This window comes from Rhodamnia argentea, chromosome 3 (genome assembly GCF_020921035.1).
Source record: "Rhodamnia argentea isolate NSW1041297 chromosome 3, ASM2092103v1, whole genome shotgun sequence".
Lineage (NCBI taxonomy): Eukaryota > Viridiplantae > Streptophyta > Magnoliopsida > Myrtales > Myrtaceae > Rhodamnia > Rhodamnia argentea.
In genome coordinates this window covers 31,370,943-31,392,688 of record NC_063152.1, presented here as the reverse complement: position 1 = coordinate 31,392,688, position 21,746 = coordinate 31,370,943, and the positions used below count along the sequence as shown (strand labels likewise).

General features: G+C 38.7%; 1 protein-coding gene across 1 annotated transcript; it reads right to left on the bottom strand.

The window, feature by feature from the left end:
• Nucleotides 1–571: 571 nt before the first annotated feature.
• Nucleotides 572–4,937, bottom strand: LOC115746444 (nudix hydrolase 14, chloroplastic-like). The gene is made up of 8 exons (XM_048275666.1): nt 4,829–4,937; nt 3,816–4,077; nt 3,606–3,711; nt 2,292–2,369; nt 2,024–2,116; nt 1,766–1,858; nt 1,557–1,655; nt 572–993 (listed from the first exon to the last, which is right to left on the bottom strand). The coding sequence occupies exons 1-8, from the start codon at nt 4,935–4,937 to the stop codon at nt 736–738; spliced, it is 1,098 nt and encodes a 365-aa protein (XP_048131623.1). The 3' UTR covers nt 572–735.
• Between the last annotated feature and the right edge of the window lie 16,809 nt (nt 4,938–21,746).

Genomic DNA, 21,746 nt, shown 5'->3' with positions numbered 1-21,746 from the left:
TGAGACTCTCGAAGGAACGAAGCTATGAAAGAAAGATATAGCTCTTGAAAGCAATATCATAAAAGAAAATTACTTAATCATCATATCAATTAAATTTTATGTCATTAAAAGGGCCGTTTGAGTTCATCTTTAGTTCTCTTGATGCCTTTATCCGTGCGAAATCGCAATTTGGTTCTTTTAAATTTATTGTTAGCAATATTAGAATATACATTTAGTTGATTCAATATATCTTTTAAGACATACACAATTTCATATTCCTTCAAGTCATATATATCTTTAGAATTATAGCATCAAGCCCTTCAATAAATCACAATTTCAGATTCCTTCAAGTTGGCTATGTCGCATTACTTGGTGCAAGTTCACTGACCTTTGTCATGGTCGTCCCCTGCCTAGAGAGATCCATACAAATAGGGATGTAAATTCACTCGTCATCAAGTTTAGAGATTTGATTGGTTGCCAAATGCGGTAGAAACTTGCTTTGTTGTGTTGGCACGGTCAAACATGAGTAAATTCACTCGTCATCAATTTTGTGGCGGTACATGAAGATCTCTTTCGTTTCCCCAGTTGGTGCAAAAAACAGTGAAGATTTGAATAATGACTGTTTGAACACATCAGGATCACTGGAAAAATGGTTGGGCGGGACAGAGTATTGACAAAGAACTTTGTACCACTCTCGGACTGGCAAGGTGGGAGTCAATACAGCTCAAAAGGTCTTTCATGGAATAAGAGAGAGCCTCACCCTCTTGCCAAAGAAGCAGGTTTACTTTTCACAGGGAGGAGACCTTCTAGATTGGCCATTTCATAGAGCCCGATCGCCGTTAGAACCTTCGCATCACCCGTTGCGCGCCACAGGCTCTCATAAGGTATGGCACGAACCTTAATGAACTCGCCCTGCTCTCGAAGACCAGTTTCCTTGCCTTGCAGCTGCTTGATGATCTCTGGGTCCACATTCCCTCTGTATAGGAAGATGCTTATTTCCTCATCGCAACTTCCCTACGCATAGGTTAGCACCCAAGAATGAACTTCATGCCCATAAAATATCAACATAACTAAAGATATGCTTCACATGTAAATCGACTTAGTTCCACGATGGGCAAGGCTTCATCATATCTAAGATGTTCTTATTTCTCCACTCAACATGACCACTAAAATGTCCCCAGGTACAAAAGACATGAGGTGCTCTTTTAGCATATGAAAGAAGTCAACCCAGCAATGACAAAATTGTTATGCTTGTACAGCTCTATCAGCGAAACCCGCTACTCTTCCTTGCCTTACCTGATGAAATCACAAGCTGTTAACACTTAACAGGACCGTGGTTTGCGAAAACTCCTCGAAGAAAATGAGAAACACAGGTCTAAGACGTCAAAGGCAGATTTTAAGCAAGTCCTAGGCCACAAAAGAAAATTTGCTCCCGAACATCAAGCTAATGCAGTCCGTTTCTCAGGGACACTTATCTTTCTTCCTCTTTTTCTTTACTAGAACAACTTCTACATCTTATTCACATTCCAAATGAATGTTCAATCAGAAAAATTTCAAATGTTGAAAGGTCACCATACCGGAGAAAGAATCACCCTGCAACCAGTGGATGGATCGAGAAAAGCTGTCAGGTCAACCATGTCTTCCAGATTCAGCTGTATGCCTGTCTCCTCTTCAACCTACGTTAACGAGTCACTGTGATCACTAAAGCGCCAATAAACAAAACTAGAGCGTACCAAAAGATAAATAAGTTAAAATTCAAGGAAAAAGAAATGAGGGGGATCAACACCTCACGAACTGCTGTGCCAAGAAAATCGCCTTTGTCATCACGCAACATTCCAGCAGGCAATTCCAAAACAAACCTCCCCAGAGGAACTCTAGCCTGCGAGGTGCACAATATTCAGCTTGAAGAGAAACTGTTATAAGTTCATTTTTGGATTCAATTCCACTCCTTATCATTTGAATTTTTCAGCTTAAGATTTATTTATTAGCGTCTAAATAAGATGCCGAAAGGACAAAAATCAAGGGGCCAATGCAGAATGTATACCTGCTCAGTAAGAACAGCAAAAGTTAACCCATCCGAATCCAACAGTATTAGCACGGCCACAGCTGGTCCCTGAGCGAACACTATTCCTGGCATCTAATAATACTTTATTTCCACGACTACAAAGAAAATTCAAGTGTTTTAAAGCACGAGCACAATGCGATGCAAAAGTACTTCCTTGGATCACCTCCTCCACGGGCCACACGTTTAATTACAAAGAAGGGAGAGATTCCACGAGAATGACATGGGTTCTTAGGACTGATTAACATACCTCTTTCCCAGTTTCCTTGTCAAAAATATCTGCCTTGAATTTGAGAAAGCCAATGCGCCTTCCAAACATGTCCACGCCCTATTATAAAGATCATTACTTCCCGAGTCCAGAGAAAACAGCGGATATACATACGATAACACAAAATAGAAAGTGCACTTCCCTAAGAGTTCTATGGCCTTTCATCATATCATTATCATATGTACGGATTGATGTTTCAGTAATTGTAAAACACACCACAAAACATCCAAGATCGTTGCCAAAGGAATTCTTCACAATGAAAGGGACAGCCTAGCAAGAAAAATTTGGAATTCATGCGTGGATTCGCAACTTTTTCTTTCGTCCCGCCCATAGAAAATCTCCATTTTTCGCAAAACTCTTCAAAGTGAGAAAATGTTGCGTACCCAGGGGGTAACGCTGACATGGTCCTCATCTCCACTCACCGTACGACACGTGTCGCACGGGCCCATCGATATCAAAAAGAAAAATTTCTCTCTTCATGAACTCTATTTTCTCTTTCTGTCTTACCCCATCTCTCCTCCGCCTGACTCCGACGACTGGCGCACTGCTCGGGATGAGCGGCTGAAGGCTCATCCATCGCCGTCGTCGGCGTCGTTCGGGCAGATCAAATCAGATCGGCTCGGTTAGCGATGCCGGCGAGGGAGGACTGCTCGAGTCCTTGATGAAGTTGAGGGCGACGACAAGGGGAGGGACGAGGGCTCTCAAGTTTGCAGGTGCCATGGCCTCTCGCGCTAGAGCTTTAGCTTTGGGTTCGCCGGCCACCGGCAAAGCTGTCTCGGCCATGGCTGCTCAAGCTCGACTCGAGGCCATCGCAGCCATGGCTGCTCGAGCTCGACTCGGGGCCATCGCAGCCATGGCCGCTCGAGCTCGACCCGCGGCCATCTTCGTGAGGCGCACGAAGGGATAGGGATCAATCGGCGGCGAGCCCGTTGCCGGAGACTCCGAATCATGCTTTCCACCGCAGCCGGTAATGGCGATGGCTCGGGCTCGAGGTCGGAGAAGGGAAAAGGGGTCAGGCGGAAGAGAGGGGGTAGGAGGTCGGAGAGGGCACGCGGAGGAGAGACGGGGAAGAGAGAGGAGAGTTTCTTTTTCTGAAAAGTGGGCCCGTGTGACACGTGTCGCACGATGGATGGAGTAAGTATTTGCTGATGTGGTTCCCCGACGGTACCTAATATTTTCCCGGATAAAACCAAACAGCTCTAGCCGTTGACTCACTACAGTTGACAACAAAACAGGGCAAAGCTCTTCGTCTGCAGTGCGAAGCAAAGAAAGGAACAAGAATTAGATAAAACACACCTGGATAAGAACTCGCTTCAGCGTCGCAGCACCACTAGCCAGAATCCCGGTTTCGCTTTGCAAGTTCTTGAGCCATTGCTTGAACAGAGACGAATCAATAGCACTTCTGCGGAAACCCACCAAGGCACGATGAGACAAACCGGCTGAAAACCCAACACGGGATTCGACACAAGACTGGAGGAGGAAAGACCAGAAGGGAAGGTTTCTGACCTGAACTGGGAATCAGAGACTCCAGGGGCGGCGACGATGTGGACGGGTTCGCTGGGCTGAACAGGCAGAGTGAGGGTGTGGGAGAGTGACGATGATGGGTTTGAGTCGCTTGACATTCTGCAACGCAGAGGTCTTCTCCAGTGGGGCGACGATGGGGAAGTGATCTTTGTGGCGAAGGCGATCAGAGCGCTAGAAGGTTGACGCAGATGAAGATGAGCAATTTCCCCGAACTCCACGCTGCAATGGTTATCCTCGAGTGGAACTTCAACGAAGCCCACACGTTTTCGTCCCAATTATATTCAAAACTTTTTATCTCATAAAAACCTCCAAACTTTTATTTCTATTCTGTCCCAATTCTACCGGCCTAACACACAAAAGAACCTCCAACTTTAGCTATTGTCCCAGTTCTGTTGGCCTAATATCCAAAAAAATTCATAATTTTAGTATTTGTCCCAATTAAATTCAAAACTTCCTTTTTTTCTCATAAAAAAAGTTAACTTCTTTTTTTCTCATAAAAAAAATTAACTTTTACTTTTATCTCAATTCTACCACCGTTAGCCTTCCATTCATAATTACCGTTAATTAATTTTACGTGGCATTTCCACGTTGCTACTGAGTAAAACTAACATGGAAAAACCATGCAACTTCTCTTCTGTTGCCTGCTTCCCCTACATATTATCGGGAGATACAGAGCCACTCAAGATGTTGTGTTTTGTATTCTCCCTAGCACTCAATAATAGTCAACAGACAAGGGATTCTTAATCCAAATAGACGACACTCTTAACGCTGCAATTAATCCTCGTTCATTCCATGAAATAATAGCTTTCGTACCAAATCCTACAATCCTTAAGCTGCACTTAGGCACCGGAGGTTTCGGGACAACGTTCTCCTATTTCATGCTTGGGCGATAGTAAGCATAGAAGGCAATCATGGTGCGAAAGAGCTCCATCGCTAGCCGCGTGGCCATAGCAACCTCGATCCGAGATCGTTGATTTCTCGTAATAAATCAAAACCGCTATCCGCCTTATCATACACCAAAGCTCGAAGGACGACATCTACTTGATCGGTGTAGGTGCCTCCCAACCCGATCTTAATCCCGTTACATATTTCGTATACGATCATCGTGTCGAGATCCCCGTCACGTTGATGCAAATGCAAGAGTACCAAATCATGACCAATAGAGTTCTTCGAAAGGGAGCCATGTCCGCCTCTCTGTGATTAGAGAAACGCCCTACATAAAAGATATAGCTTTGATAAAGAGATGATTGTAATTTGTGAAGTACAAACCCTCATTGTTTCCAATCTATTTATATATAAGAATGTCCTAGCTTATATCGTTTTCCTAGTATTTATCACGTAAACTAAGATCCTGGGTGAGCGAATTCTATCAATGCTTGATAATACGAGCATTTTATTTTGAGTATGGACTACCCTAGTTCGGCTAAGAGGAATCCATTATCTTTATTGTATCCGGACCAAGAATTTAAGGAGGGGGCCACCATTAGCCCCTTTGATCTCTATTGACACCTAAATTTTGATTAACATTTTTCAGTCATTTTTGCATTAGAAAAAATTGGAACTAATTTTAATTCTAAACAAAAATAATCACATTAGTTTTCATATTTATTTTAGCATACATTACATACACATTTTCATCGGACGGGTAATGGATAAATTTAATTCAAGGTTTTGAACTCAATTGAATTATTTGAATTGATCTTGTGCCGAAATTTTTAAGGAATATAGGTGATTTAAGTCCTTCGGGGCTTAATTAAAAAAAGGAATTGCGATTCAGAGTCTATTTCATAAAGAGTCATAGGTTAGAGCCCCTAAATTGACCTAATTTTTCTTCCTTCACAAGCAAAGCAGGCCACAAAAAATTCGATACACGGCCATGGAGTGGTTTCTCACGTTTCTTAAGTAGGGCACTTGAAAAGGGCCGTGCAAAAAAGGAAGTCTAGGAAAAAGACGAAAGAAGGTCATGAGGAAGGGAGCTAGACTATGAGGGGTTCCTTGGTCACGCCTTGCCGTTATCCCGACGTCCCTAGTCCATATCACCATGTCGACATCCATTATGCACACCTGACAATCGAGTTGACGCCGACTATGCTCCACTGAAACGAGGAATTCCCCTGCGACATGACCAGCTACGTCCCTGATCAGGGTCTATATCGCGGTGACGATCCCTCCTTGTTATTATTATGTTTAGTTTACACTCATTTTGTTGCAGGTTCCCTTTAGTCAGTCACGGAGTCAACTTGACCATCTTCACCAAGAGATTTGCAGGTCTCACCTACCGAGTAGTCTTGTCTCCAAAACTTGCTCCCGTTGCCGAATCTCTTTCCGACGACAAAAGGTTACCGGCTCGTGACCTCCGAGAGTTGCTAGGCTATCACCGTGAGGAGCTCAACATCTGTGCAATCCCACGCAACTCATCCACGATTGAAGTAATAGCAGGCGGTGATTTTTTTGGATTATTCAATGATGTGGTCAAAGTAAAAGTGAAGTTTTAATGGGAGGCTTTTGTTTTGAATTCCCACTGCTTAAGTGATAAAAAATAGTTTGTGCTGCCATTGCGAATTTTATTCTTTGCAGGTTGGTGGAGGTTATCATTAGCTTGGTCAAACACGTTGAGGGATTCAAACGGATAAATTCAAGATGGCTTGGACACTCTCTGCACATGCGAGCTCACCGCCAGGCCTCTCCATTGTGAGCTAGACACCACCATCAGCCAGCGGAGGCGACAATTCCAGCAATACTTGGCAGGGTGCTTGCGTCTTTTACCCACTGATGTTCAACTAATGGTTTTTGGACGAGTCCACCGATCGGTCCAAAGTCCAGTTTTCGATCAAAATCCGAACTTGGTAAGGCAATCCTTGGGTATATTTTCTTATCTTTGAAGATATTAACCTACTTATTTGAGCATTGCATAATCTAGATCATATTTGGAATAGTTTGCATATCATGTCATATTTGCATGTCTCTCATATTGTATCAAAGTTCAAAATACAGGTTGTTTAGGAAAATTTATTTTCCTAATCCGCAACTTGTCTTTAAGATTATTGATGGAATACTCGATTAGACATGGATTTGATTTCAATAGTTAATCGTAGGATTACGAATTAAAGATTGACTCAAATATTCGTGAAATATTTCAAAACTTGATTGATATATCTATTTTCTTGATTGACATTGATTGACATATTCACTTTTCTAATTTGATTTGAATTGTTTGATTGTTATATTTTTTAGAATATATCCGTCGCATGATCTAATCTCGAAAATTCTAAAAAGTTTGCATTCATTCACTTTCCATATTTGAAAATTGCATATCTTTTCAAAAATAGCATCACGTAGACAATTGCATATCTAATCCTTTTTGAAAATAATTAGATTAGATTGCATTTTAGGATAGAAATTGCATGTTTAAATAGAATTTTATGCCTAAAATAATCTATCTTAATATATTATGGTTTAGGTCAATTTAAACTCTAAAATATGCAAGATAAATATTGTTTTGGCATAGTTCTATTTTAGGAAATTAATTCATCCGAAAATATAAAAAAAAAAAAATCATTCATCCTTGCCACGTCATCCATGCCACGTCATCCATGTCATGTCATCCATGCCATGTCATCCATGCCACGTTATCTATGCCATGTCATATTAGGTTGCATTTTAGCTTATATTGCGTATTAGAATTGCATGTCTAGGTTTTAATTAATTTACATGTCACATAGTTAATTTAATTAAACCATGATCTCACTTGTATATTAATTTAATTTAATTTGCATGTCATCTTGTTTAGTCTTGCATCTAATTCATGACATTGCATCATTCATAATAGGTTCATTCATTCATACAAAAGATCGAAAAAAAAAAAAACAATGTTTTGTGTAGCGCATGCACCCCGAGTTATATTAACTTCTGGATGTTCATTAATTGATTGTGCACTCGCATGATAATCTTTGTTAGTGACTTAGGTTAAAATCAATTAATGTTGCTTTCTTAAATAATTTTTCATGTAATAAATGGTACCGAAAGGGCATTAGAGCAATCTAGCGTAATCAAGTCCCCAAACTCTTAATCTCTAATTTGTAGAAATAAAATAGTTCTCCCGCTATTTTATTTAGGTTTCTAGTCGACCTACCATAAATGATTAGTGGCGACTCCAATTTTAAAAAAAAAAAATCTTTGCAAGATAATTTATTTGAACCTTAAGTTGCAATTTGGTATGGACTTGGGAGAGTTCGAATTAGGTTAGTTAAATAATTAACCTAATAATCCTTTAGCCTATGATTTTTTGAATTTTAGACCATGACAATCTCCACTATTTACATGCAAGTATACTAATTATTAGACCTGCGTTATTTACAATTGGTGTGTTTGTTTCACGAAAAACTCAAGATTTGGCAAAATATTTTCTGAAAAATAATTTGTTATATCTCTTAAAATAATTAGTTAATGAAAAATGTTTTCATTATATATAACAATTCATGCCTAAATATTTTGCATTCATTCATTTTTGTGAGCGATCCAAACGATTTTCTTTAAGAAAATATTTTTAAAATTTTGAGTTTTCCATGAAACAAACACACCCTAAAAGTTTTAATTTTCACATAGACATTTCGGCTAAATATCAGAATTTACCTTTTCAAATGATGAATAATCAAAGCAATGCATGTGGTATTTAATTATTTAATTAGTCACTATAAAATGACTGTTCTAATGGTTCAAAGAACTCAAATACATGCTCTCTCTCTCTCTCTCTCTCTCTCTCTCTCTCTCTCTCTCTCTCTCTCTCTCTCTCTCTCTCTCTCTCTCTTTTCAAGAATAGAGTATCTATAGGGAGTCCAAAAGCAATTTAAGAGGTTCAGTAGTTCTACTAATAGTTCAGAAATATGTTTGTTTGAGAAGGAAAATGTTGTTTACTTACATGAAAGATTATATTTATCTTAAGAATCACTAAATTATAGCTGAATAATGAATTTCGTGATAAATGTAAACTTACAACCAAAATGCTGTTGACATTATATTCCTTCATGGACCACGGAGCAATTTTCTTGACATTATTAGGTCGTGTTAGGATTTTCACAAACAGTTCACAAATTGAAGATATATCTTGATATGCAACAGTAGAAAAGGTTTATAGGATTGGAAGTTCATTAACGGATGATGAATACTAAATTTATAGAACTTAGCAAAATAAACTCTTTAACAATCACAATTTCATGGAAGCAGCCATTTATTAAAGGGAAAACCATTAAATAACAATCAGAAATTTATTAATAATATATATGTATTATATTAAAGTCTTCTCTAAGTGTGCCACCTAGAATGGTAGATATTAATGTGATTGAATTTGACAAGATTTTCTAAGGTTTATTGTTAAATGTTATACCTACACCCAAATGGCTTTTGTATTTGATTGTGACAACGTCATACAACGTTCAATATTAATGAAGAAATTTCCATAAGGTCGTAAAATGAAAAAAAAAATCTGGTTTATGGAATTTTTTACTTACATCATAACGTGGTGAAAATTACCAAAAAAGTTATAACTTATTGCTATTGTGTTAATTTAGTCCTAAACCTTTTCTATTGCCAATTCAATCATAAACCTTTCATATTGTGCCAATTCAGTCCATTTGATTGGCCGCTGACGTTGATAATGTTTAATAATATTTTAATATTTTTTCTTTTCTTTCTGTCTTTATTTTTCTCTTACACACTTGTGGTGGCGAGCTCGCCGGCCACTAGGCAAGGTCCACGAAGCCCTCGATCGACCTCGCCTAGGCTAGGCTAGGCCATAACGATGGCGAGTGAGGGCAGCCTCGCCCGCCGCTCGCGGAGGTGCGGGCCGCACCTCGCGAAGCCAAACCATCGCAAGGGGAAGCGGCGGGCAATCCATGGCGAGGTTGCGCTCACCCCGATCCGGGCGAAACGGCCTCGCTCACGGCCACGATGGCCTAACCCGGTGGCCGACGAGCTCCGTTCACTTATATGAACGATGTAAAGGTAGTAGCCGTCACAAAAGCGAGAAAAAGAAGCGCAAAGTAGCGAATAGAGAGAAAAAAGAAAAAGAGAGTCCGTGATGGTATTCTGAGTGTTCTCAATCTCTTTATGCCATGATCTTGTGAGAATATCATCAATTGTATTCCTATTTTTCTCAAAAACTAGTGGATTTATAAAGTGCCTCTGCACGGAGACGTAACTCAAGTTTGGGTGAACTTCGATAACAAATTCTCCGGTGTGTTTTTCTGACTCTATTTCTTTTATTATTACATTTTGTCACTGTCCATTGTTTGCTCAAATTATTTTTCTGAAATTGGTGTGTGATTCCTAACTATTTTATTGTAATCACATGTTGAAAACATATGAAAAAAAATTGTCTTGATTAGTTATTCTATTTTTTGGAAATTTTACAAGATTTTGGCATTTCCTCGTAGTAAAATATAAAAGTTCATATACCAAATAACGGAGTTGTGCAATACAACATTTTATCATAGAAAAGCTGGAATTCAATAGGTACATGCATAGAGATTGGTTAACCGATAATTCCAATATAGCATGTCCTAAAAGATAATTCGATACATCAAGAACTGTCTAATCAATAAGCTTTTTATTGTTCAAGCGTTGATATCACAGGATTAAATAGGACAACTATCAAAAGAAGTCCTAAACATATTACAATTGTGCAAATTCAATCTTAAACCTTTTTTTTTTTGTCTATTGAATCCTAGCATACTAAGCATCCCAAGCAACCATCATACGAAAGATCTCCGTTGCAGGCTGCGTGGCCATGGCAACCTTGACCCAAAGCTGTTGATTGTCTGTAACAATTGAAACCGCTATATGCTGTTTCAGCCACCAAATCTTGAAGGATGCTATCTACTTGTTGGCTATAGGTGCTTCCAGATTCGAACTTAATCCCGTTACATACCTTGTATATAAACGACGTATCGGAACCACCTGTCACATCCCTACAAATTCTATAGAACCAAATTACAATTACCATAGTTTTCCAGAAAAGAGCCATGTAATTTGTAGAGTACAAATCCTCGTCGTTTCCGTTCTATTTATATCTTACAATGTCCTAGTTTACATCGTTATGTGTGTGTGATGTTTTTCCCTAGCAATTATCAGGTAACCTAAGATCATGGATGACGAATTTATCAATGCTTGATAGTAAGGGTAAATTACCAAAAAATCCTAAACTTATTACTTGTGTTAATTTAGTCGCAAATTTGTCATTTGTATTAATTGAATCCTAAACATTATTATATTTTGCTAATTGAGTCTATCCGAATAATTTTAACTAAAAATCACTGATGTGCACTCAATTTGTCATTTGTGGCACGGCCAATCTTGACATGCATAATTTTTAAATATTTTTAATTTTTTTAAATTTTTATTTATTCTTTTCTTATTCTTTTATTCTCTTTTCCGTCTTTACTTTTCTCTTTGCTGTGGCCGGCGAGGGTCGCCAAGTCGGTGAGGCTAGCCTTGCCCGTAGCAAGTGGGGAGCTTCGTTGCCTGAGCCATAGTAAAAACAAAAAGAAAAGAATGAAAAGAGAAGAAAAGAAAGAAAGGAAAAATAAAAGTAAAAATTAAAAAAATTGACGATCCTTGTTCGATTGAAGACTTTGGAGTCCCCTTGTACTATAGAGAAGCGCAAAGTCGGTCAACGGGACAAACGGACCCAAACTGAGTGGAGGTTCCACTATTAGAGGCCCCATCGAGTTTTTCCATGTGATTGTCGGGTCCACGTCCAATCTTTACTTTTCTCCTTTTTTTTTTCTTCGTTTGTTTGTACTCCATATTTCTTAATTTCTTAAATTAAGTCGCAAACTTTTGACGTGATTCCAATTCCTAAGGCGGTCCAATCACTTAATAAAACAATAAAACAGGCTATTTTCTATTCTCATTCTTGAAAGATACTTAATAAGTCATAATCGGCACATTTTGAGATACCTCGTTTTGATACTTTGAGGCATGGCGGCCCGAGTGGCAAATCTATTTTCAATGTGAAAAGTGGGTTCTTCTAATTCTATTCTTTTTATTAATACATTCTGTCACTGTGGGATTATTTTTCTAAAATCGGTGCGCCATTCCTAACTATTTTATGGTAATCTCACGTTGAAAACATATGAAAAAAAAAATTGTCTTGATTAGTTATTCGATTTTTTGGAAATTTTACAAGATTATGGCATTTCCTTGTAGTAAAATATAAAAGTTCACATACCAAATAACGGAGTTGTGCACCACAACATTGAATCATAGAAAAGCTGGAATGTAATAGGTACATGCATAGAGATTGGTTAACCGAGAATTCCAATATAGCATGTCCTAAAAGATAATTTGATACATCAAGAACCGTCCAATCAATAAGCTTTTTTTGGACCAAAAAAAAAATCAATAAGCTTTTTATTGTTCAAGTGTTGATATCACAGGACTAAACAAGAAAACTACCAAAAGAAGTCCTAAACATATTATAATTATGCAAATTCAATCTTAAGCCTTTTGCATTCATGTCAATTTAATTTATCCGGCCACTTTTCATCAGAAATGCTAACGTGGCGTAATCAGCGTTGACATGGATAGTTTAAATTATATTTTTATTTTTATTTTCTTATTCTATTTTTCTTTCTCTTTCTTTTCTTTTCTTTCATTTCTTCTTCCTCCAGCCGATCGCCGAGGTCCGACGAGGTCCATCTCCCCCACCTCTAGCGAAACTAGCCCTCGTCGGCTATTGGTGAGGGGGAGCCATGCCCGCCCTCGGCGAGGCTCAACCTCGCCTAGCGACTACAAGGTCGAGCCATGTCCAATCAAGGCCCGGCCAACCTTGCCCCACGACGGTGAGGTCGAACTTTGCCAAGGGTAGGCAGTGCTTGCCCTCGCCTCTAGCTGGTCATTGGACCTCAACGATTGGCTAGAGGAAGAAGAAAGAGAAAAAAATATTAAAATATTAAAATATTATTAAGAATTGTCTATGTCAGCTATTTCCGTTCAAAAGCAATCGGATGGAGTGAATTGCCACAAATGTAAAAAGTTTTGGATTGAATTGATTAAAAAAAAAAAGGTCCAAAAATGAACTGATACAATTGCAATAAATTTAGGATCGAAGAAGGAATAATTTTTTTTATATTGTTGATAGGAGATAGACATAGAGTAGGAATTTATCGAGCAAACCGTGCTCCTTCGTATACGTCAGGAGTCCATTGATGAGAAGGGGCTAATGAAGCTAGCAACAATTGGTACCACAAAGATGCGCGCACTAGCAGTGGGATCCAATGTACTCCTAATGGGGCCACAGTAAATCGAGTCAACAGATAAGTCTAAATCCCAAATTAACAATACTCTTGACCTATTCCGTGAAATAATAACTTTCATACCTAATTCGACAATCCTTAAGCTGTATTTGGGCACCAGTATTATCTGGACGACCCTCTGTTATGTCCTGTCTAGCCGATGCTAAGCATTCCGTGCAATCAAGGTGCGAAAGAACTCCATTGCATGTTGCATGACCACAGCATCCTTGCCCAAGCCCCGTTCATTGTCCATTTGACCGGCCGCTTACGTTGATAATGTTTAATAATATTTTAATATTTCCTTTTCATTTTTTCTTTACTTTTTATTCTTTTCTTTTCTTTTCTTTCTGTGTTTATTTTTCTCTTACACCCCGTCGCCGGCGAGGGTCGTCGAAGCTCGCCGACCACGAGGCGAGGTCCACGAAGCCCCCGATCGGCCTCGCCCGAGCTAGGCGAGGCCATAGCATCCGCATGAGAGGGCAGCCTCACCCGTCGGCCGCGAAGGCGGACTTGCCCGCGGTCGAGCCACACCTCGCAAACCCGGACCTTCGAGAGGCGTCGTGGTGGGCAAACCATGGCGAGGTTGCCCTCGTCCTAATCCCGTTGAGGGGGCCTCACCCGCAGCTGCGATGGCCTAATCCGGTAGCCGGCAAGCTCCGATAACCCTCGTTGGCCACAAAGTGAAAAAAAAAAAAAAAAAGATAGAAAGAAAATAAAGAAAGAAAAAGAAAAGAATAAAAGTAAAAATACATATGAAATATTAAAATATAATTAAAAATTATTCACGTCGGTGTCCATCGTTCAAATGGACTAAATGGGCATAAATGTAAAAGATTTAAAGCTGAATTGCCCAAAAAAAAAAGTTTAAAACTGAATTGACATAATTATAATAGGTTTAAGACTTTTTTGATAATTCTCCATCGTAACGTGCCAACTACTATAAAAAATTACATTTTTATGGCATTTGTCTATTTAATTATGACTTAAACAAGAGATGTCATGAATGTGACGTTTTCAATGGTCGACGTTTCGTTGAATCCAAGAAGGGAATCATACCACGAGAAATTTCTTTGGTCCGACGTTAAACCATCTTATGGCAACCATGTGTTGAAAAACATCTTGAATGAAACAAAATAATTTTATAGGGACATATGAAACTTCGTTGTAACTTCGTTATTTTTAGATTTTACAGGATTACATCATTTCCTCGTGGTCAAGTATAAACTATAAAGTGCCATAAACCAAATAAAGGAGTTGTGCAATATATCAGAGAGATCCTGAATTTAATAGATACATGCGTTGATGTTGATCGATCCGAGCATTCGAATATAACATGCCACTTGACCAAAAATTGAAGGAAAAATTGCGAAGGCAGTGAGCTTCAAGGCATGGGGCACCAACATAATTAGCCAACATATAATTGATTCTCAATCCAAATCAGCAACACTCTTGATACGGCGGTTAATCCCCATTCATTCTGTGAAATTGTAATTTTCATACCTAATCCGATAATCCTTCAGCTGCACTTGGGCGCCGGTATTTTCAGGACAACCCTATGTTATACTATCTCTAGCCGATACTAGGCATCCCGGGCAACCATCACGCGAAAGATCTCCGTTGCATGCTGCATGGTCATAGCAACCTTGACCCGAAGCCGTTGATTGTCTGTAACAATTGAAACCGCTATCTGCCGTTTCAGCCACCAAATCTTGAAGGACGCTATCTACTTGTTGGCTATAGGTGCTTCCGAATTCGAACTTAATCCCATTACATACCTTGTATATAAACGACGTATCGGAACCAACTGTCGCATCCCTGCAAATGCTATAGAACCAAATTACAATTACAAGAGTTTTCCAGAAAAGAGCCATGTATGCCTCTCTAGGATGAAAGAAACGCTTAATATAAAAGCCGTAGCTTTGATAAAGAGGTAGAGTGTAATTTGTAGAGTACAAATCCTCACCGTTTCCTTTCTATTTATATCTTACAATGTCCTAGTTTACATCGTTATGTGTGTGTGATGTTTTTCCCTAGCAATTATCAGGTAAGCTAAGATCATGGATGACGAATTTATCAATGCTTGATAGTAAGGGTAAATTACCAAAAAATCCTAAACTTATTATACTCGTGTTAATTTAGTTGCAAATCTGTCATTTGTGTTAATTGAGTCCTAAACATTATTATATTTTGCTAATTGAGTCTATCCAAATAATTTTAACTAAAAATCACTGATGTGCACTCAAATTGTCATTTGTGACACGGCCAATACTGACATGCATAATTTTTAAATATTTTAACTTTTTTAAAATTTTTATTTATTCTTTTCTTAATCTTTTATTCTCTTTTCCGTCTTTACTTTTTTCTTTACTGTGGCCAGAGAGGGTCGCCAAGTTGGTGAGGCTAGCCTCGCCCGTAGCAAGTGGGAGCTTCGTTGCCCGGGCCATAGTAAAAAAAAAAAAAAGGAAAAGAGAAAAAAAAGAAACAAAGGAAAAATAAAACTAAAAATTTAAAAAAAAAAATTGACGATCCTTGTTTGATTGGAGACTTTGAAGTCCCCTTGTACTATAGGGAAGCCCAAAGTCGGTCAACGGGACAAATGGACCCAAACTGAGTGGAGGTTCCACTATTAGAGGAACGGCCACAATTTGATCTTCCCCCTCCACTTTTTCCATGTTATTGTCGGGGGTCCACATCCAATCTCTACTTTTCTCCTTTTTTTTAATTCTTCGTTTGTTTGTACTCCATATTTCTTAAATTAAGTCGCAAACTTTTGACGTGATTCCCATTCCTTAGGCGGTCGAATCACTTAATAAAACAGGTTATTTTCTCATCCTCATTCTTGAAAGATACTTAATAAGTCATAATCGGCACATTTTGAGATACCTCGTTTTGATGCTTTAAGGCATGGCGGCCCTAGTGACAAATCTATTTTCAATATGAAAAGTGTGTTCTTCTAATTCTATTCCTTTTATTATTACATTCTGTCACTGTGAATTGCTTGCTCGGATTATTTTTCTGAAATCAGTGCGCGATTCCTAACTATTTTATGGTAATCACACGTTGAAAACATATGAAAAAAAAAATTGTCTTGATTAGTTATTCGATTTTTTGGAAATTTTACAAGATTATGGCATTTCCTCATGGTAAAATATAAAAGTTCATATACCAAATAACGGAGTTGTGCGCTGCAACATTGAATCATAGAAAAGCTGGAATTTAATAGATACATGCATAGAGATTGGTTAACCGAGAATTCCAATTTAGCATGTCCTAAAAGATAATATGATACATCAAGAACCGTCTAATCAATAAGCTTTTTATTGTTCAAGTGTTGATATCACAGGACTAAATAGGAAAACTACCAAAAGAAGTCTTAAAACATATTATAATTATGCAAATTCAATCTTAAACCTTTTTTTTTATCCATTGAATCCTAACCCTTTTGCATTTGAGCCAATTCAATCCATCCGGCCACTTTTCATTAGAAATGCTAATGTGGCTCGACCATCGTTGACATGGATAGTTTAAATTATATTTTTATTTTATTTTTTCTCTTTCTCTTTCTCTTTTTTTTTTTTTCTTTTCTTCCATTTCTTCTTCCTCCAACCAATTGTCGAGGTCAATCTCCCCCGCCTCTAGCGAAACTAGCCCTCGTCGGCTATTGGTGAGGGTGAGCCATGCCCGCCCACGGCGAGGCTCAACCTCGCCTAGCGACTGCAAGGTTGAGCCATGTCCAATCAAGGCCCGACCAACCTTGCCTAGCAACTATGAGGTCGAACTTCGCCAAGGATAGGCGGGGCTTGCCCTCGCCTACGGCCGATCACTGGACCTCAATGATTGGTTAGAGGAAGAAGAAAGAGAAGAAAATTTAAAAATTTAAAAATAATAAAATATTATTAAGAATTGTCCACGTCGGCTATTTCCGTTCAAAAATAATCGGATGGAGTGAATTGGCACAAATGCAAAAGGTTTTGGACTGAATTGATAAAAAAAAAAAAAGGTTCGAAAATAAATTGACACAATTGCAATAGATTTAGGATCGAAGAAGTAATAATTTTTTTTATATTGTTGATAGGAGATAGAATAGAGTAGGAATTTACCGAGCGAAGCGCGCTCCTTCGTATACGTCAGGAGTCCATTGATGAGAAGGGGCTAATGAAGCAACAATTGGTACCACAAAGATGCGCGCACAAGCAGTGGGATCCAATGTACTCCTAATGGGGCACCAGTAAATCGAGTCAACAGATAAGTCTAAATCCCAAATTAACAATACTCTTGACCTATTCCGTGAAATAATAACTTTCATACCTAATTCGACAATCCTTAAGCTGTATTTGGGCACCAGTATTATCTGGACGACCCTCTGTTATGTCCTGTCTAGCCGATGCTAAGCATTCCGTGCAATCAAGGTGCGAAAGAACTCCATTGCATGTTGCATGACCACAGCATCCTTGCCCAAGCCCCGTTCATTGTCCATTTGACCGGCCGCTTACGTTGATAATGTTTAATAATATTTTAATATTTCCTTTTCATTTTTTCTTTACTTTTTATTCTTTTCTTTTCTTTTCTTTCTGTGTTTATTTTTCTCTTACACCCTGTCGCCGGCGAGGGTCGTCGAAGCTCGCCGACCACGAGGCGAGGTCCACAAAGCCCCCGATCGGCCTCGCCCAGGCTAGGCGAGGCCATAGCATCCGCATGAGAGGGCAGCCTCACCGGTCGGCCGCGAAGGCGGACTTGCCCGCGGTCGAGCCACACCTCGCAAACCCGGACCTTTGAGAGGCGTCGTGGTGGGCAAACCATGGCGAGGTTGCCCTCGTCCTAATCCCGTTGAGGGGGCCTCACCCGCAGCTGCGATGGCCTAATCCAGTGGCCGGCAAGCTCCGATAACCCTCGTTGGCCACAAAGTGAAAAAAAAAAAAAAGAGACAGAAAGAAAATAAAGAAAGAAAAAGAAAAGAATAAAAGTAAAAATACATATGAAATATTAAAATATAATTAAAAATTATTCACGTCGGTGTCCATCGTTCAAATGGACTAAATGGGCATAAATGTAAAAGATTTAAAGCTGAATTGCCCAAAAAAAAAGTTTAAAACTGAATTGACATAATTATAATAGGTTTAAGACTTTTTTGATAATTCTCCATGGTAACGTGCCAATTACTATAAAAAATTACCTTTTTATGGCATTTGTCTATTTAATTATGACTTAAACAAGAGATGTCATGAATGTGACGTTTTCAATGGTCGACGTTTCGTTGAATCCAAGAAGGGAATCATACCACGAGAAATTTCTTTGGTCCGACGTTAAACCATCTTATGGCAACCATGTGTTGAAAAAAATCGTAAATGAAACAAAATAATTTTATAGGGACATATGCAACTTCGTTGTAACTTCGTTATTTTTAGATTTTACAGGATTACATCATTTCCTCGTGGTCAAGTATAAACTATAAAGTGCCATAAACCAAATAAAGGAGTTGTGCAATATATCAGAGAAATCCTGAATTTAATAGATACATGCGTTGATATTGATTGATCCGAGCATTCGAACATAACATGCCACTTGACCAAAAATTGAAGGAAAAATTGCGAAGGCAGTGAGCTCTAAGGCATGGGGCACCAACATAATTAGCCAACATAATTGATTCTCAATCCAAATTAGCAACACTCTTGATACGGCGATTAATCCCCATTCATTCTGTGAATTGTAATTTTCATACCTAATCCGACAATCCTTAAGCTGCCCTTGGGCACCGGTATTTTCAGGACAACCCTATGTTATACTATATCTAGCCGATACAAGGCATCCCAGGCAACCATCACGCGAAAGATCTCCATTGCAGGCTGCATGGCCATAGCAACTTTGACCCAAAGCTGTTGATTGTCTGTAACAATTGAAACCGCTATCTGCTATTTCAGCCACCAAATCTTGAAGGACGCTATCTACTTGTTGGCTATAGGTGCTTCCGGATTCGAACTTAATCCCATTACATACCTTGTATATAAACAACGTATCGGAACCAACTGTCGCATCCCTACAAATGCTATAGAACCAAATTACAATTACAAGAGTTTTCCAGAAAAGAGCCATGTATGCCTCTCTAGGATGAAAGAAACGCTTAACATAAAAGCCGTAGCTTTGATAAAGAGGTAGAGTGTAATTTGTAGAGTACAAATCCTCATCGTTTCCATTCTATTTATATCTAACAATGTCCTAGTTTACATCGTTATGTGCGTGTGATGTTTTTCTCTAGCAATTATCAGGTGAGCTAAGATCATGGATGACGAATTTTATCAATGCTTGACATGCAGAATTTTTAAATATTTTAATTTTTTTTTAAATTTGTATTTATTCTTTTTTATTCTTTTATTCTCTTTTCCTTCTTTACTTTTTTCTTTACTGTGGCCGGTGAGGGTCTCCGAGTTGGTGAGGTTAGCCTCACCCGCAATAGGTGAGAGCTTCGTTGCCCTGGCCTTAGTAAAAACAAAAAGAAAAGAAGGAAAAGAGAAGAAAAGAAACAAAGGAAAAATAAAAGTAAAAATTAAAAAAAAATCATAAAAAATTAAAAACTTAAAAAAATCATCCACGTCAACACTAGCCGTGCCACGTAAGACAGTCGAAATCTACATCGGCGATTTCCAGCCGAGATTGACCCGATGGACTCAATCGGCAACACATGAAAAGGTTTAGTACTCAATTGACCCAATTAAAAGGTTTGAGACAGAATTCACAAAACGTGACTCTCGCCAGCTACGTGTGTGCGTTGTTTTTCCTTAGTATTTATCAGGTAAATTAAGATCATGGGTGACGAATTTTGTCGATGCTTGAAGTTAACGAGCATTTTGTGTTGAGCGTGGCCTTTTCCATAGTTTGCCCAAGAGGAATCCACTTTCTTACAATTTCGTTGTTGTGTCCACGAGGTATTCTTGATGGCACAAGGCCATTGTCGTTACCTTCTCATAGCACATTCTCTTTGTTGCATCCAGACCGATAACTTTGCAAAGACAAACTCGAAGAGCACGGGGATGATCTCCATTATATCGCTGTGTAAGTCCTCCCATCCTGATGTACATAGGATGATAATTTTCTTTTTTTAATCCTACATGCTCCAAGAATAAATTTATTTCGATACGTCCGGTCAAGTCAATCATATGACGAAGAACAACAGTTTCCATTTTGATGAGCTAGCATTGCTCCTTCTCTTTTGATACTCTGCAATTGAGGCCTCAAACTTATGGCTATATAATCGAGTTTACTAATAGACCATATCAATGGCGGGCCTCAACAGGATGAGCTGGATAACGAACTTAAATGTATCATTCGTGATAAAAAAAAAATACCGAACTCATTAAATAACGAGTCTACATGGGTCGAGTCGACATGGTCCAAAAAAAATTTCAAGTAAACTGCCAAATCCTAGATGACCCATCGAGTTGCTCGATTCATGGTAAATACTCCTTGCTTTAATGTTGTTTAATTATCTTTACAAGACAGACCCATTTTTCATTCACAATATCTTCCGATGTAATCGAATTTAATGGGATTCTTTAATCACTATCCGGATTTGAGTCCGGATAGGATAATAATTAAAACCGGATTAAAATGGCACCACCATTGCAGCACGAGCGAGTTGGGTCGGGGGAAGAGTTCGTTCTGCAGTCCACTATTTCTCCGGGGATCGAAGCTTTCATTGGAGATTAGGGAAAAAGAGAAATGAAAAAGTCCTCTTTTCCTCAGTCGCTTCTCACATACTTAAGCGCTCAAATTCGAACGATCAAATGCAGCTTCAGTGATCGGTTCCAAGATGGATAGGTTCCACGTCTAGAACCTATCCTGCTATAATCAAAGTTCTTAGTTTTTGATACCTAAAATTTACATGTTCTTCTGGAACCGGTTCTAGAATCTACAATGTTTTTTTGGTCCAACTTCAAGATCTGCCGAGAATCTATTTTTTTTTCCTTTTTTGATTTTATTTTTTACAGCAAAATAATATGAGCAATAAAATAGTTCAAAGTAAAAGATGATCAACGTAAATCCATATCCGCTAAATACTTGGTCACGTACAACTATAAACGATCGATGAAAAGTCCAAACACGTAGCCACGTACAATTATAAACAATAAAAAATTCAAACATGTAACATCAAACATAAATTGTAAAACTCTGTTCCCCATTCATCCAAGTAAAATATTGCTCCAAAGAAGAGAGAGAGAGAGCCGGCCAAGAATGGAGAAGAAACAAATAAGGCAAGGTAGAGTTAGACTCAAGTAGGGAAATTATGTTTGTTTTTACTATAACTAAGAACTGGTTTCAAAACTGGTCCGGTTCTCGGGTGGGTCTTCACTTGGAACCGATAATCGGATCTGTTCAAACCAGTTCTAAAAATTTAAAATCGGAAACCGAACCTATTTTTCGGGCAGTCCGGTCCGGTTCCCTGTTTTGCCTGGTTTGGTTGCACACCCGTAATGGTAATTGTTGTATCTACTACCAAAATGACTTTCTGCATTTGGTTGTCACAAAATGTCATATGACGTCAATATAATTTCGTAAGGTCGTAAAACGAAAAATAAAATAATTCTGGAAATCTTCACTTACATCATGACATTGCAAATATTATAAA

Coding starts and splice junctions, on each gene's coding strand:
- LOC115746444 (XM_048275666.1), bottom strand. CDS start 4,937: ATGATCGTATACGAAATATGTAACGGGATTAAGATCGGGTTGGGAGGC. Junction 2,117..2,291: donor ACAAGGAAACTGGGAAAGAG/GTATGTTAATCA, acceptor AAGTATTATTAG/ATGCCAGGAATAGTGTTCGC. Junction 1,656..1,765: donor TTGGCACAGCAGTTCGTGAG/GTGTTGATCCCC, acceptor TCGTTAACGTAG/GTTGAAGAGGAGACAGGCAT.